Raw genomic sequence first — 17,297 nt, forward strand, 5'->3', positions numbered from 1 at the left:
AAAAACTAAACGTCGTTGACAATTTCAAAAAATACAAGAACAGCTGACTGCTGTCAAAGTCAAATTCGCGTGGTACGAAAAATGTAAACAATGCATTTTTTGTGAAATACGCTATCATAATTCAGAATTAAGTTACAAATTAATGAAAAACATAAACCGAGACATTATAATAATCTGTAATTTATATATCATTCAATCTACTCCACTCCAAATATGGCAGAATTGGTAAGTAAGATTTCCAATGTTACTCCAGCATTTCTTGTGGTGTTCTTTTAGGAATAAGTTTAATTTTGTGTTTTGTTCGTTCCTTGTAAAGTACCTAAATAGATCTTAGTTTACTATACACAAAATCATCGATTTGTTAAAATTAAACTCGAACTTAATAATTTCCAAACCTAACCTCAAAATCATACCTCGGCAAATGATGTTAACGTAGCTTTCAACAAAATGGTTAACAATTTCAGAGACAACCAGAAGATCAAGAGCTAGGAGCCGAATTCGTGGTAGACAGCACTGCTCCTGTAGAAGAGATTCTACAGAACTTGATTGAAAGGGAGCATTACAGTAAAGCGTATAAGTTCTACCGTTACCTATTGGTTCAGAGGCGGCACACAGCGAACGCCTGCTGGAACCTGCACTACACTCTCCCTGGACATCCCCTCAAAGTTTTCGCGGACGGCTGGGATGGGGACATTGAACTTGACTATTTCGAACCCTTCCCATACAGAAGCACAATGCCCAAAATCATAACTCCAATGCGGAACATGAACAAAACTGACCCTGTGACTGATTATATGAAAATGAAGAATGATTGGAAGCATGAAATTGCTATAATCAAAAAGCAGAGCGGCAGTAAGTATGATTTTATATTTTCTTTATTACTGTTCATTGCCATATGAGATAACTTTGTTTAATTTTGCATTTTAGCTTAATTAATAAAACTAAGTTATGAAGTTTTAATATAATAAAAAAAACTGATATTGTTTATTACAGGAAAAGTTGTACGCAAGCTAAACAATGATGTGATGCAAGTATCAAAGTTCTTAATCGACTTGGCAGCGACTATGGAAAAGGACCCTGACCCCAACTTTGACTCTACGTTCAACTGGTACTATGCAGGAAGCGGAAACTTACAGCTGGTCTGCATCAACTGGGTCGATTACCTGCTCCATAGTGAATTTAGTGTGGTGTGTGAGTATCATTTAAAATTTTCTTCAACATTTTGTTAGATGAAAAGCCACACATGGGATCAACTGCATACTGAACACACACTTTCATGTTTCAGATTTAACTAGATTTCACAGAGACAGTACTGTGAGCATTGAAAATGAGCATACTTCAAGTTTCGACTGTAAAGCTGGAAATATTCTAGAAACAATTTGTTCCTCTCAGAATATAGTAGCTCTAAGAACGAAACGATCAATTATTATGTTGAAGATCATTGAAACGGATGATAACATTAATTTCGAACTACTGAAAAAGTTTGACTCGGACGTGCCATTCACGAGTATCAGATTCGACAAGCACCACACGAATATACTTTACGTCACAACACTGGACGGTAATTTGAAAATAGTGAATGTGGATAGAGTAACGGCGAGGAGCGTCAAACTGGTTCGACAGAGCAAGTCCGACGTGAACAATTGGAACTGCGTGATCGGTGGGGAGCGTGCGACGTACGCTCACATCGAGAGGCGGTCGATAACATTTTACGACAAACGGACCCACGACGCAGTTTTTAAGTGGTCGGGCTTGCGGCAGATTATAGACGAGGTGCGGTGTAACGATATCACGGCGGCGACCCTGGTCGAAGGCAGCCCGGCTCTGTACTTTGCGACGGATCACCATTTGTTTCTGTTCGACGCGCGTAACTCTGGTGCTAAACGGCCGTTGCTGCGCTGGACGCACGGGCTCAAGTGCGCGCCGACGTATCTCGCCGTCGCTAGCGCAGAAGACAACAGGTAATGTGTTTTAACTTGTTTTCTATTGAAGCTTTTGAGTTCCTTAATTATTTATTTAAAGTAAACCTAAGATTAAAACAAACAAGTATATAATACAGCATAAGCGGAACTGTGGAAGTGTCACACTGAAATGGACGATGAAATGATGCCCATGGGCGCCATTTCGCTTCGATCACAATCTGGCTGAACTACTACTGCTTGTACTTATCTCACTTCGTTTATGAACAATCCAAGAATTAAAGACAAAGTCTACGGCATTACTTTTCAAATTCGCGATGTTGCCTAAAGCCTGGTCCGTGAGCACGTAGAATTTTGTCCAATGACCCCAAGCTACCCATCCTTATCGCTCGCGCGTAATTATGTTGCTGTCGCGCTCGCACAATCACTGCGGGCGCCCGTCGCACAGTAGCGACAGAAATATAATTTCGCACGAGCGATAAGGATGAGTAGCTTGGGGCCATTGGACAAAATTCTACGTGCTCACGGACCAGGCTTTAGTTTATTCCATTCTAGGAGGATTACTTCTGGGAGTGGGTGGTCTATAGCAATGTAAGCCCTGTGGCCACGTGGTCCTACTGCCCCTGTCCTACCGATCGGACCACATGAACTTTTTTATCTTCGTTTTTTTTAATCTAAGATTTCAACTTTATTCACAGTATTTTTTGCAGGGAGGTGGTGGTAGTCACGAGCCAGTGGTGCGAGGACGCGTGCGTGGTGAGCAACTACTCCGATTGCGTGCAGCGCGCCGGGGCCGCGCCCGGCGTGTGCCTGCCGTACCACCCGCCCAACTTGCTGCAGGTCAGTGCCCAGGGCTAATGAGGGCTATCGTTTTTATACTTAACAGTTGGCACCCCTGGCGATTGACAGGACCTTACTCTACAGTGGCGCCATCTTGATGAGTGCAAATGCGATAGTCCTCCTACCACTTTAACGCTCACAAGTTGGCGCCACTGTCTTCGCTACTAGCAAGTGACAGGACCTTACTCTACAGTGGCGCTAACTGGTGAGCGCTAAAACGATAGCCCTCATTGAGGCGACGCGATAGTAGCCAACGCTAGCTGGATGCAGGCCTCTACCAATCGGTCAATCAGTTAGTGTTGCCGAACTATCGATAGTTTTCACCTGAAAAAGCCTTATCTATCGATTGGCCTATCGATAGTATCGATACTGTCGAATGTCGATACTATCGATAGCTCAAAACGAGGCAATACTATTGAATATGTGCAATACTATCGAAACTATCGATAGTATTGTTGCTCGTAAAGAGATCGAGAGTATCGATAGCTTTTTATTCAAAAGCGACAATACTATCGATAGTATCGATAGTTTATTCTTCACGAGCAACAATACTATTTTTTTTTTTTAATTTTTTTTTATGTGATAGGAGGCAAACGAGCAGACGGATCACCTGATGGATCGATAGTATCGATGGTATTGCACATATTCAATAGTATTGCCTCGTTTTGAGCTATCGATAGTATCGACAGTATCGATAGGCCAATCTTGGCCTATATTGGCGATATGATAGTCTTGCGATAGTTTGGCTATCGATAGACTATCGACAGTTGACTATCGATCGGCAACACTACAATCAGTGGAGGAGGCCAATATTCAGCAGTGGACGTCCTATGGCTGTAATGATGATGTGAAATGAATAGCCCACCGGTATCGGAAAAGAACTGCTGCTGATTCGAAAATTGAACGACGATCTTCGTTGACCGCTGGACTATTGTGGCGAACTCATACCTAATACTATATTAGTTTACTTGGATGGGATAACAGGAACAGGGAAGATAAAAAATAATATACAATCAATTGTTCGTTTGCCCCCTTAATTAATTGTTGTACCTCCTCTACACTATTCGCGAAGTTAATCGAAGAAGATATATGGGCAACGCTTCACTTCGAGCAACCTCGCCTCGCCTTCTGAAAATTGACAGTAGCGCCCGAGTCAACGGGCTCGAAGTGTTCCGAAGTTAAACAAGAAGCGTCTGCTCTGACTACACTCATTTGTACTTTGTCGAAGCGAGTTATGTAGTTGAGGTATATCATTTAAATATTCCAGGTGTTACACGAGGCGCGCCTACGCATGTTATGCTGTTCCCTCGCCAGTCCCATCGAGCGGCGCCTGTCCGCAGCCACCACCGGCCTCTTAGCTCTCCCTCACGCGGCCAACACTCTCCTGCTCACTCACAACTCACTCGGAGACATCGCTTATCGAACCATCCACCCGGACTACATGGAATCCTTCATGGATGACGACAGCGCGCAGAAGTTGCACGAGTGGAGCCGCCCCTGTGAGGCCGAGAGGAAACCGATCGAGGTGTCCAGGGTCACGAATATAGCGAATCTGTGGAAGAAGTTGAAGAAGATACCGGAGGACTTCAGCTTGGTGCCGACGGATGAGCCGATGCAGTTTGATGATGAAAAGGTAAAAAGGATTATGTTATGGAATGACGTTCAAAACTAGATTCAATCACACTCAAATACATAATAATAAATATAAATCACTGACTTGAATCTATCTTGTGTGTCCTTTTGTAAAAAAGATTTTTTTTTATAAAAACTGCTAATAAATGCACATTTAACAATCCAATCAAGGTAATTACAAATAAGAACAAGGAATCTTTGACTAAAGCATATAGTTGCTCAATAACTGGTTGGCATTTCGCGAAGTTGGCATTCTGAGCTGAGAGATTTTCAAGATTTTTAGTTTTCATAGTATAAAAAATATATTTTGCGTCTATTCTAGGTATATGAAGCGTTCATGAACGAGGAGATAATGCCAGAGCTACTAGACGCGTGGAACATTGGCGGCACATCAGCTGGCCCGCGGCAAGATGACGACTCGCTGGCGCTCCATCTGCACTTCGACGACAGCGACGAAGGCTAAGCCACGCCCCCTGCAGGTGGAGTAGGCGGAGCGGGATAAGGACACGCTCACTTATTAACAGAAGCTGACTGGAATCTAAAAATAGCTAAATGCACCGATGTCTGAATAGATCCGACCGGCATGGAGTCAAGGTATAATCGACACCTTATCGAAAGTCGTAGTTGAGCGAATGAAAGAAGAATACAACAGAAGGAATTATTATGAATTAAAGCTCAACGTAAGTTACTTTTATCTTCGCTCAGGTGATATAATGCTGAAAGGTAAAGTTTAATATTGATCTCAAATAAAACATCTATTTTAAATAAACAACTATATTTCCTATCTAAATGACTGTTAACAATCTCTCCCGCAAACGCACGTTCATACGCTCATGTACACGCTAAACATTAAATTATAAACATAACAAATGCTCTTCGATGCAAATTAACACTTTCCCATGATTGAGTAATAAAATATACTCCAATAATGGAAAAGTGGTTAAATTACTGTCGTCAATACATTACATACACGTATTACAATAATAAAACAAAACTCATATAGTAAAGTTATTAAGACAGAAAAAGGAAACGAGAAATTTATAAGTACTTGCGTAGTAAATTTACAGAATAGGAACTAAAGCATCTACATAATGAGGGTTTTCGCGAATGAAAAATCCGCCAGATGGCAATACGTAGACGCGAGGTCCGAAATCCAAATGCTGCATGATTGGTTATTTTTGACATGACATTGACAGATATGTCAAAATCCACCAATTACGCAGCAGTCAGACCCCACATCCACGTCCCGCCATTTAGCGGATCTTTCATTCGCGAAAACCCTCATTCGACCAACACCGGCAATCCACGTTAACAGAACTTGGCAATCTTGCAAACAAATAAGTACGACCAATATTGACACCGACAAGGATCAGTCGCGTCGGTGATCAATGAACTCCTAGCAATATTAAAATCAGGACACAGTTGGATTTCTCAATCACTAGTTTTTGACACGTTTTGTTTGCAAGATTGCAAAAATTGTACTGACTTTTTAGTTAGCCTACTTTGAATTGTTTGAATCTATAGCTGGGCCATTGTGCGAACAGAGCATTATAATAAAAGTGCTATAAGTAATAAGTGTACATTTTGACTTGAAAGAACATAAAATTAGAAACTAAATGTAAAACAAAAAGAAACAGATTTATAAAACCGTTTGGTTAAATATGTAAGTCAATAAAACAGTTCACGGTAGGTAATGTCTCAAACTTATACATACATCAAATACGCCATAACAAATAACACAATTTGTTAAATAATTTATTTGTATATTATACAGTACATATAGCTTTAGATGTTTGTGGCTTTATAGGTACTTCAACATACATCGCTAGATTCTAGGAAACTTCATAACTAGGATTGTGAACCGGACTAAAGTGATAATAATCACATTACCTAAGAGATTAAATGCATAAATTAATTGCAAAATATTAGATTGAGCAGTAATAAATATGATAGAACTGATTTGTCAAAAACATAACCTTCCTTCAGGCGAAGTCGGGTAATGAAACATGAAAGTAGATGATAGTAAACAATAGGTTCTTTGGTGGCCAAATAATCGCCCTTTCATACTTTTTGTAGAATATTATGAAACGAAATTGGATTCAGACGGTTTTTCACTGTCTCAGGATGCATGCGGCGGCCGGAAGAACAAAAAATATGATTACTCAATTGAAATTGCAAGAATTGAAATCGCAAAAATAAAATGTCCGTTTATAATGATATGATGTAAACAGCAGTGTTCTTTACCATATATTGTTGACATTGGAGGAGGTGAAGAAGTGATGATATGTACTCAATCAACCATTAACCTGTCTTACATTTTTTTAGTAATTAAGAGTCCTAGCAAATGTGTTCCAAAATTGCAAAAAAATTCTTACAGGCCCTGTAAGAAAGTGAATTGATTTGAATTGTTGAGTAGGAGAACCTAATCTGGGCTGTTGCAGCAATTAAGATTAAGTATTGCTGTCGATCTTAGCTAAGAAGATCCGATATTCCTGCTAGCATCTGGTGAAGGTACGCAGTCAGCTGGCAGTGAACGGTTGGTTAAGATGAGTCTTAAATATTGCTGAGGGTTCTGGCCTGGTCCTGCTGGAGCTGAGCCGCTGGACCTGCTTCCCGCTGCACACAGGGTCCTGGCAAAGATGACCTGATATTCCTGCTAGCCCCTGGTACGCTGACAGTTAAATGTTGGGTTAGATGAGTTAAGTATTGCTGAGGGTCCTGGCTTCTGCTAGCGCCTGGTAAAAGTCCTCAGCCAGCTGGATGTGAGCAGCTTGACCTGCTTAACGTTGCACACAGGGTTCTAACAAAGATATCAACAACAACAAAGATGCATCGCGTACGCATCTAGCTGACAGTTAAATGTTGAGTTAGATGAGTTAAGTATTGCTGAGGGTCCTGGCTCCCGCTAGCGCCTGGTAAAAGTCCTCAGCCAGATGGAGTTGAGCAGCTGGACCTGCTTAACGTTGCACACAGGGTTCTAACAAAAATATCAACAACAACAAAGATGCATCGCGTACGCATCTAGCTGACAGTTAAATGTTCGGTTAGAAGAGGCTTAAGTATTGCTGAGGGTCCTGGCTGCCGCTAGCGCCTGGTTAAAGTCCTCAGCCAGCTGGAGGTAAGCGACTGGGTTTATAGGTGAGACTTAAGTATTGCTGAGGGTCCTGCTAGCGCTTGATAAAGGTACGCATCTAAAGCCTAGTCCGTGAGTACGTAGAATTTTGTCCAATGACCCCAAGCTACGCATCCTTATCGCTCGCGCGTAATTATGTTGCTGTCGCGCTCGCACACTCACTGCGGGCGCCCGTCGCACAGTTGCGACGGACCAGGCTTTAGCTGACAATTATGTTCATAAATGAGTCTTAAGTATTGCTGAGGGTCCTGGCTCCCGCTAGCGCCTGGTGAAGGTCCTCAGCCAGCTGGAGGTAAGCGACTGGGTTTATAGGTGAGACTTAAGTATTGCTGAGGGTCCTGCTAGCGCTTTATAAAGGTACACCTCTACCCGACAGTTCGATGAGTTAAGTATTGCTGTGGGTCCTGGCCTAGTCCTTCTAGCGCCTGGTGAAAGTCCTCAGCCAGCTGGAGGTAAGCGGCGGTTCAGCCTTGTTGCCGCGCTCGCGCTCCTCGAGCTGCTCAAGCAGCTTGCGCTGGTTGTCGCGGAAGGCCGCGATGGGGTCGTCGAACTGGCTGTAGTAGAGCAACACCTCGCGAACGTCTGCCACTTCTGACATCGCGATCGCTGGAAGTGATAAGTGGGTATGATTAGGCTCGAGGTTGGTAGCAGAAGTTTAAGGGATTGAGGTATGTAAAGCATTAGTGCGCCGTCACTTTTATGAAACTTTAGCAGCGCGACGATAATCTCATATTATCTTGCAAAATTATAAATAACTTGAAAAAATCGAACTGTTGTTGTTGGAAGAGCAGTCGCCCGGCAAGCGGAAGTTCGTCGTGGATTCAATTCCCGCCTTAGGCAGTTCGATTTTTTCAAGATATTTATAATTTTCAAATTAGTTTGAGATGCAACTCTTAACGCTAAAAATTTAATAACTCATATTATCTGACAGCGGATGCCTGCCTTCAATTTATAAATAAGGGTTCCTTGTCAGGACTACGGAACCCTAAAAACGTAGATGCTGCGCTGCTATCGCGCTTCTGACGACCTAATGTGAAAGTGGAGGGAACTTCGTGATTCCTTGGATAGAATTCATAAAAATTCATAAATTCATAAAATTCATTTATTTTTGCAAATAGGCTTTTAATCCTTCAAGCTCCGCGAATCTAGACACAATAGATAATCAATTGTTATGACATTAATTAATGCCGTCTGGGACTCAATCGGTTAAAAAGCACTTTTACACGTCCCAATATTAACCCTAACACTGCTTCGGGACAATAAATGGGCCAGTGCTGAGAAGAAGCAGCGCAAGAAACTCAGTCACTATTGTCAGCCTCCTTTTCAAGGGTTTAAAATAGAGTCTTTAAAATAGACCCTATACAGTGTCAGATAAGCCAGGTTATTGCCATTTTATTATTGTCATTTTATTATTGTTAAAAAAATATTTTTTATTCCAAAAATTTATTAAAAGCGACAAATAACGACCTGTTTTCATATTGGCAGTTCAAATGGCTAACGCAGTACTGAATAAAATAAAACTTACTTTGTAATAAGTTCGCGAGATCTAGTAGCGACGTGTCATCGTCGGCGCCTTTCCACTTCTTCAGTATTAAAGAGTTCTCCGGGTGGAACTTGGTCGCTCCTTTATTCCAATCGACTACAATAACCTAAAATAAAAATTGATATTAGTTTTCAAGCTGTAAAGTGCCTTGTTTTTACACAAATAGGACAAAATTTGCGCGCAACGTATCCATTGACAAGTCAGATGAAATCGGGCGACGAAGATTCTTCGTTTAGGTCGGTAGATTAGAACTAAAGGATATTAGGATAAAATATCTGCATACTAAGTTACTATAATATTTTTAGGCCAAGATTGGAGTAGAGGTGAAAATATAGGCCTACTTCAACAAAAAACATGATTGAATTGAGATAAAGTCAAGAATTAGGCGACTTATTTTAGCAGCTGCCTGAACAACGCAACAAAAGCGATCCAACCTTTGGACTAACCTTAGACAGATCCCGGTTGAGTCCCTCCAAGTTCTTGACATGTACTCCATCAATAAAGTGCGTGGAGTCGCGGAACAGGCGGTAGGAGATGAGCTTGTTCTCGGGGTCCAGTTTGTCGATGACGTAAATATCATCACTTTGTAGGAGGCTGCTACTGTTTGCAAGAACTGGTCTACCTGAGACGCTTTTTTAACTAACCTTAGACAGATCCCAGTCCCTCCAAGGTCTTGACGTGCACTCCATCAATAAATGACAGGCCAGATCATGAACGCGTAGTGGACCCCGCTACTTTTTGCAAGAACTGGTCTACTTGAGACGCTTTTTGAACTAACCTTAGACAGATCCCAGTCCTTCCAAGTTCTTGACGTGCACTCCATCAATAAATGACGGGCCAGATCATGAACGCATAGTTGGACGCGGCTACTGTTTACAAGAATTGGTCCACCTACGCTTTTTGAAGGTCGCGGGAAGAGCCTGGATGCGGGCAGCGCAGGACCGATCGTTATGGAAATCCTCGGGGGAGGCCTTTGGCCAGCAGTGGACGTCATTTGGCTGAAACGAACGAACGATTTTTGAACTAACCTTAGACAGATCCCGGTTGAGTCCCTCCAAGTTCTTGACATGCACGCCGTCTATAAAGTGCGTAGAATCGCGGAACAGGCGGTAGGAGATGAGCTTGTTCTCGGGGTCCAGCTTGTCGATGACGTAAAGATCACCACTTTGTAGGAGGCGGCTACTGTTTGCAAGAATGAGGGCTATCATTTTAGCGCTCACCAGTTAGCGCCACTGTAGAGTAAGGTCCTGTCACTTGCTAGTAGCGAAGACAGTGGCACCAACTGGTGAGCGCTAAAGTGGTAGGAGGACTATCGCATTTGCACTCATCAAGATGGCGCCACTGTAGAGTAAGGTCCTGTCAATCGCGAGGGGTGCCAACTGTTAAGTATTAAAACGATAGCCCTCATTGGTCTACCCTGGGATGCTGTTTGAACTAACCTTAGACAGATCCCAGTCCTTCCAAGTTCTTGACGTGCACTCCACCAATAAATGACGGGCCAGATCATGAACGCGGCTACTGTTTGCAAGAAATGGTCTACACCAGGACTCTTTGAACTAACCTTAGACAGATCCCGACTGAGTCCTTCCAAGTTCTTGACGTGCACTCCACCAATAAATGACGGGTCAGATCATGAACGCGTTGTTGGAGGCGGCTACTATTTGCAAGAATAGACAGTTTGACACCATACCCCAATAATTCGAAACCACAACTGTTTTAAAAAGACTCTTCATTCTGCTCTTAAAAACCTAATTTATTTTAAATTACCTGTACATTTCGATTTTTGTTCGAATTGTAATTGAAAAAAGTAGTTTAATTGGGTTGACAAAATAGTGACGTCACTTGCTTGTAGTGCCATACAAAATCTATGGGAGAGTTTCGTTTTGACAGTTTTAAAAAGTACGTCAATTGACTGTGGTGTCAACATGTCTATTGGTCCACCTACGCTTTTTGAAGGTCGCGGGAAGAGCCTGGATGCGGCGGGCAGCGCAGGACCGGTCGTTATGGAAATCCTCGGGGGAGGCCTTTGGCCAGCAGTGGACGTCATTTGGCTGAAACGAACGAACGCTTTTTGAACTAACCTTAGACAGATCCCGGTTGAGTCTCTCCAAGTTCTTGACGTGCACTCCACCAATAAATGACGGGTCAGATCATAAACGCGTTGTTGGACGCAGCTACTGTCTGCAGGAACTGGTCTACGCCGGGAGGTTGTTTGAACTAACCTTAGACAGATCCCGGTTGAGTCTCTCCAAGTTCTTGACGTGTACTCCATCAATAAATGACCATGAACGCGTAGTGGACCCCGCTACTTTTTGCAAGAATTGGTCTACCTGAGACGCTTTTTGAACTAACCTTAGACAGATCCCGGTTGAGTCCCTCCAAGTTCTTGACATGCACGCCGTCTATAAAGTGCGTGGAGTCGCGGAACAGGCGGTAGGAGATGAGTTTGTTCTTGGGGTCCATTTTATCGGTGACATGAAGATCAATCACGTGATATGCAGACCTTATAGGGGGCGGCTACTGTTTGCAAGAATTGGTCTACCCTGGGACGCTGTTTGAACTAACCTTAGACAGATCCCATTCCTTCCAAGTTCTTGACGTGCACTCCATCAATAAATGACGGGCCAGATCATGAACGCGGCTACTGTTTGCAAGAATTGGTCTACCTGGAACGCTGTGAACTAACCTTAGACAGATCCCAGTCCTTCCAAGTTCTTGACGTGCACTCCATCAAAAAATGACGGGTCAGATCATAAACGCGTTGTTGGAGGCGGCTACTGTTTGCAAGAATTGGTCCACCTACACTTTTTGAAGGTCGCGGGAAGAGCCTGGATGCGGGCAGCGCAGGACCGTTCGTTATAGAAATCCTCGGGGAAAGGCCTTTGGCCAGCAGTGGACGTCATTTGGCTGAAACGAACGAACGATTTTTGAACTAACCTTAGACAGATCCCGGTTGAGTCCCTCCAAGTTCTTGACATGCACTCCGTCAATAAAGTGCGTAGAATCGCGGAACAGGCGGTAGGAGATGAGCTTGTTCTCGGGGTCCAGCTTGTCGATGACGGGCCAGATCATGAACGCGTTCTCGGAAGTAAATATCACCACCTCATAGTTGGAGGCAGCTACTGTTTGCAGGAACTGGTCTACGCCGGGACGCTTTTTGAAGCTGGATGGGGAGAGAATGTCTTATAATTTAGGCATTATTTTGGGGAATAACAGTATTTCAAAGATTCCAATTTACTGAGACAAGGTAACACAGTAGTGAAATAGGGAGCCTGTCTACGGGAGCGGAGCGAGGTGGCAGAGTGGTCACTGCAGATGGCAGCAGAGCGGTTAGTTCTTCAGTGGACAGTGAGTTGCAAATTTCTTTGTATTACAAAATCGGGAAGCAGAGGTGCTTAGCGTCTAGAGAAACAGTTCGCAACTCCGTTCTACACTCATTCTCGCCTCGCTTCGCTACCTAACTCCGCGTCTTTGGACAGACAGTTTGGACGGACAGACAACTGCTCCGCATTACTACCTCGCTTCGCTACGCTCAGCTCCGGTAAAATTTTATCGATGATTTTAAGCGACAAATGGTCTTATCGCGGCGCTCATCGTAATGAGGGTTTTCGCGATTGAAAAATCCGCCGGATGGCAATACGTAGACGCGAGGTCCAACAAATGCTGCATGATTGGTTATTTTTGACATGACATGACAGATATGTCAAAATCCACCAATCACGCAGCAGTCAGACCCCACATCCACGTCCCGCCGTCTAGCGGATCTTTCATTCGCGAAAACCCTCATTATGACTGAACAGAGTGATGCGGCAGGTACAAAAGACACTTAACTTCAGTGATATTCTATTTATTGCGAAGATAATTTACAACCATGTGCACACACTTGAATGGTAGGAAAAAGAGACCATAGAGAGGGGCCATAGAGCATACAACGCTTCTGGGTTGCCAGATATCGTTATTACATTTTTACCATGCCTATTGTAGATTTTAAGAAAATCTGTATTACAGGTCACCAGGCCCACTCTGCGGAATCTATTTTATTAAATAATTAGAAGATTCCTAGAGGTACAGAGTGTTGGGTTCTAATTAAATAGACAGGCTAAACAAAAAATAAAATAAAAAATACCATAAAATACAATGATATGAGAGTGTGTGTCGTGTGTGTGTGAGCGTGTGTGTGGGTGTGTATGTAAATGAGTAATTGGTGTAAGGGCGTACTATTCCACGATATTGTCATAAAAAACACAAGAATGGGGCTTTTCAGATAGGCAAGATGGGTCTATTTCGGGGAGCTTAGTAATCTCTCAGTGTCTTCATAGTTGAGTGTATTAAGATATTTAAGTAAGGCTTTTTTAGCATTGGATTTGTGAAGAGTAACAGTAAAACTAATTTCATCAAGGCAGTTAATGTCACTTCGTAGATAATGATGAGCACATAATCATCGCTTACCGCCATCCAGTCTGGTAGGACCAGTCGGGGTGCACCAGCACATCAGTGAACTCGAGCACGAGCGTATAGGCTGGCTGGTAGGGCGCCGGCAGCACGTCCGGCAGCAGCTTCTCGCGGGACGGCTCCTTTATCATCTGCAACCCACGAGAACGGTTCACTTCAAGTTATAGAAAATGGGCGTTAATAAAGTTGCATTTGAGCGAAGCGGCTATGTGCTGCACGTCATTTATGCTAGTAACGACTAAAGGCTTCCACAGACCAAACGCGGGTCAGAAGCAGTGCGGGTCAGTTGCAGCGCGGCTGAGGCACACTGAAAGCGGCGCAGTTTAAAGCAGTTGCAACTCGAGCGGTTGTCAAAAATTTAATTATTCGAAAACCGCTTTTAACGCGCTGCTACCGCCCTGCGTCCGGTGTGTCATGCTAATATGGCCGTCATAGTATATCAACAGGCAGCGCGGGCCCGCGTTCGCGCCGCTTCTGTCCCGCACCCGCGCCGCCTCGTTTGTTGTTCGGCAGTTGCAGTGCGGCGCGGTTGGAGCGCGGACCCGCGTTCAAATTTGGTGTGACATACTTCTAAGAGTTTCTTATATTACAACGTGCGCGGGCCCGCATTCAAACTGCGCTGCTACTGCCCTGCGTTTGGTCTGTGGAGGCCTTAAAAATTAGAAGAATAATTTGACGCTTTGCGCCACGCCGCGTCTCTAAGGGCCGCCGCTAAAACTTGCGCGGGCGCACGGAGCGGGGCACCCGCGATGCTCCCGGCGTCTGACGCGGGTTTGCATCAGAGGCGGACACCTGACGCGTGCGACCGTCTATTAATGCACGGAAATCGACGCCCATATGTCCACCACTCGCCGCGCGTGTATGCAAATGATGGATTTCCACTTGTGGTAGTGGTGAACCGTGCGAATTTTAGAAGAGGCCCTAATAAAGTGCGGTCGGAATTCGGACCGGATTTATAGGTGTAATTACTCAACAAATACGGTCACAAGAAAGTGCATTACCTTCTCGTAGAACGTGAGCTCCTTCCACGTGCGTTTAAGGTACTGCAGCACAGTCGGCAGGTTGGAGAACTCGTCCTGCAGCGGCTGGCCGTCGTCGCCGCGCCTCGGGGCACCCATCTCCACCACCAGGCAGCCGCCCATCACTGTTAGGGAGACACCGAAGACTGCGAACCTGGAATTAACATGTTTTTCATTTGTTTCTTTTTATTTTTTTGTCAAAATGTCAACCAAGAGATCCAAGGCCAGATCCAAAACAAAAAATACTGTTATAAACACTCAATTTAATCTAAAGAACTGCATCATTGGATATTTATGGTGAAGTTTTCAGCAAATGAAGCCACGATAGCCGAATGGTGAAGGGGTCGGACTGGCCGACTCGTGATCCGGGGAACGCGGGTTCGGTCCCCGCCGCCGCTCGACTATTGTGGTGAGCTCACTCGTGACACAAGCATATTCAGCTTAGTACGAGGGGCTAACGGGAGTATTAGTAATTTGTGTAATAACAAATTACTAATAATCTTTTAAAAAAAAAAAAAAAAGAAGTACCTATTATGCTACTCGGGAACAAAACTGTTACCTTTAAAAAGTTTTGCTTCATAAGTTTTTTCTTATCAGAAACTTAATAGATATTCAAGGTGCTCTACAACAGAGGTTGCCTTCCTCCCAATTCCAAACTACACTGTGCTCAAAGAATAATAATTCTTACCATAATACCATAATAATGGTAGCTGATAAATTGCTGAAGGTGATTGAAGAACAATTGAAGGGTGGGTTGCTAGACTGATTGGTCTCTGTCAACCAATGGACTATGACCCCATTCTTAACATGTTTTCACAAAAAAATATTAAATTTAACACAGACGTAGGCGGAAGTAGGCAGGTAGTATCTAGCTGATGTTTGGACCAGAATTTGTTTGGTTGTACACAAAACTTTTAAATGCAAAATTAATTGTCGGCCGTTTGGTGTAGTGGTTCGAAACGGGCTACTATTCCGGAGGTAGCGGCTTCAATTCCCGCACAGTACAAACATTTGTGTGCATGAACATATTTGTTTGTATTGGACTGGGTGTTTTCTATGTATAATAAGTATGTATTTACAAAAAAAAGTATTTAAGTATGTTTATATCCATTTCTAGTACCCATAGTACAAGCTTTGCTTAGTTTGGGACTAGAAGCGCAGTGTAAAATGTACAAGGATATTTATTTATTTTAATTAAAAATTAGACAGCGTACCCAATCTTCATCCTTCTCCAACTTTTCTCATTTTCCTCCGTCTTCTCTTTGTTCTCTTTCTCGAACTGTTCCTGCTCCTTCTTAATTTCCTGTGCGTCAATGTCTTTGATAGGGCTTTGTGGAAAGAAGCGCCCTAATATGTCTACCTTCTCTGCTGCCTTGCCATCTTTATTTTTGTCACCTAGAAGTATTTTACAAACTACTGTTAAGATACTGTTATAAATTTTCAAATAAAGTTGTGATGATAACACAAAATTAAAAGCAATACTTTTATACAAGAAACTACTAAATACTGAAATAGGGAAGCATATCTGTGATCATTATTAGTAAGACAGTCTATGCTCCGAATTAATAGGAACCAAATTTTACTGCAAATAAGCAGTTATACAATAGGCAAATAGAAATTTTTGCAAGTACAGAAAAACTAACCTATATTTTCGGCTGAATAAAATCTTGCTGAATTCGCCGTAAATAACCAGTACTTTGGCCTAGCAAAATTTGTAGTCTGAAGTTTTGTAGTTTTACAACAAATAGCTTTAGTCAGAAATAGTGCTTTTCGAAGAGACATTTTAAAAAAATCACATTTAATTCACAACAAAATTGAACTGAACACAAATGTCACTTTTTAATTGTGTTCCTTTTTGTCAGCTCATTGTGTAATTTGAACTTTTTCAGTGATGTACTTGTGTTTATGATTTTCGTGCGGTATTGCATTACGTAAAAAGATTATACAGACTTTAGTTAAAATAATTGAAATGGAACATGCTTCTTCTTTCTTTCTTTTTTTTAAACATAGTAGCTCCAAGGAATGTCTGATTATACTGGTGCCTGGTTTCCTTCATTCATGCAGGTGACAGATCACTCAATGAAAAAAATAAAAATGTCAGAAAAGATTCGCGGGAGGACACTGCTAAAGATTTTTCATCAAATAGGTATTTCGTAAAATATTTGTACTGTAGTGATTGGACTTTTGTAAATTCAAAATAAATGAAAATATGGCATCGAAAAAGCTTGGTAGCAGTGATAAACAATATTCGATGATGAATTTTATTAAAAAAAGCAGTAGAGATCCCTCAAGGAGTAACAGCCCTAATAGGTATCTGTTTGTTAATAAAATCAAACCATATATTTTTTATTATACACACATTACTCCACAAAACATGCATAATAAGTTAGTATAATGATTATCTTTCTACTACAGTGGCGATAACAACAAAGTACTCGGTGTTGAGAAAAAGTCAAAGTTTGTTTGGAAGTCAAAATCCAACACTTCAAGTTCATGTAAGTTTAAAATTCACACATATTATTAATAATAAAGCCTATAATAAAAGATATTTATTGTACTTAATTAATTTAACACTATTGTAGGTTAACAGTTTGTCCTTTGTCATAGGCCTCCTCATAAGATCTCCACTTACAATAAAAAGTTTTTTAGAATTTATATGTATAACAATTCTTTTACATTACAGGGACTCCACCATTTAAGGCAAATGTAAGTGTGAATTCCTCTCTATTTCCTATAATTAATTTGCTTTACTTCGTATT

General features: G+C 42.3%; 3 protein-coding genes across 3 annotated transcripts in view; 2 read left to right on the top strand and 1 right to left on the bottom strand.

The window, feature by feature from the left end:
• Positions 1-10: 10 nt before the first annotated feature.
• Positions 11-5,120, top strand: LOC135079569 (uncharacterized). Its single transcript, XM_063974221.1, has 7 exons — positions 11-225; positions 465-852; positions 994-1,191; positions 1,286-1,961; positions 2,630-2,759; positions 4,027-4,392; positions 4,714-5,120. The coding sequence occupies exons 1-7, from the start codon at positions 214-216 to the stop codon at positions 4,852-4,854; spliced, it is 1,911 nt and encodes a 636-aa protein (XP_063830291.1). The 5' UTR covers positions 11-213; the 3' UTR covers positions 4,855-5,120.
• A 2,728-nt stretch (positions 5,121-7,848) lies between these two features.
• Positions 7,849-16,500, bottom strand: LOC135079430 (mitochondrial import inner membrane translocase subunit TIM50-C-like). The gene is made up of 7 exons (XM_063974087.1): positions 16,182-16,500; positions 15,753-15,933; positions 14,521-14,692; positions 13,517-13,650; positions 12,005-12,230; positions 9,050-9,173; positions 7,849-8,130 (listed from the first exon to the last, which is right to left on the bottom strand). Exons 1-7 carry the CDS (start codon positions 16,318-16,320, stop codon positions 7,943-7,945), a joined length of 1,164 nt encoding a protein of 387 aa, XP_063830157.1. The 5' UTR covers positions 16,321-16,500; the 3' UTR covers positions 7,849-7,942.
• A 152-nt stretch (positions 16,501-16,652) lies between these two features.
• The window catches only part of LOC135079570 (recQ-like DNA helicase Blm), a 48,003-nt gene continuing 47,358 nt past the window's right edge, over positions 16,653-17,297 (top strand). The window contains exons 1-3 of the mRNA XM_063974222.1: positions 16,653-16,848; positions 16,954-17,033; positions 17,222-17,244. Coding sequence (XP_063830292.1) covers positions 16,748-16,848; positions 16,954-17,033; positions 17,222-17,244 — 204 coding nt within the window. The 5' untranslated portion in view covers positions 16,653-16,747. The remainder of the gene's footprint in view (positions 16,849-16,953; positions 17,034-17,221; positions 17,245-17,297) is intronic.

This window comes from Ostrinia nubilalis, chromosome 16 (assembly GCF_963855985.1).
Source record: "Ostrinia nubilalis chromosome 16, ilOstNubi1.1, whole genome shotgun sequence".
Classification (NCBI taxonomy): Eukaryota; Metazoa; Arthropoda; class Insecta; order Lepidoptera; family Crambidae; genus Ostrinia; species Ostrinia nubilalis.

Coding starts and splice junctions, on each gene's coding strand:
- LOC135079569 (XM_063974221.1), top strand. Junction 1,192..1,285: donor TAGTGAATTTAGTGTGGTGT/GTGAGTATCATT, acceptor TTCATGTTTCAG/ATTTAACTAGATTTCACAGA. Junction 4,393..4,713: donor TGCAGTTTGATGATGAAAAG/GTAAAAAGGATT, acceptor CGTCTATTCTAG/GTATATGAAGCGTTCATGAA.
- LOC135079430 (XM_063974087.1), bottom strand. CDS start 16,320: ATGTCTCTTCGAAAAGCACTATTTCTGACTAAAGCTATTTGTTGTAAA. Junction 15,934..16,181: donor TTATTCAGCCGAAAATATAG/GTTAGTTTTTCT, acceptor AAATACTTCTAG/GTGACAAAAATAAAGATGGC. Junction 9,174..12,004: donor TCAACCGGGATCTGTCTAAG/GTTAGTTCAAAA, acceptor TTTTTATTTTAG/GTTATTGTAGTCGATTGGAA.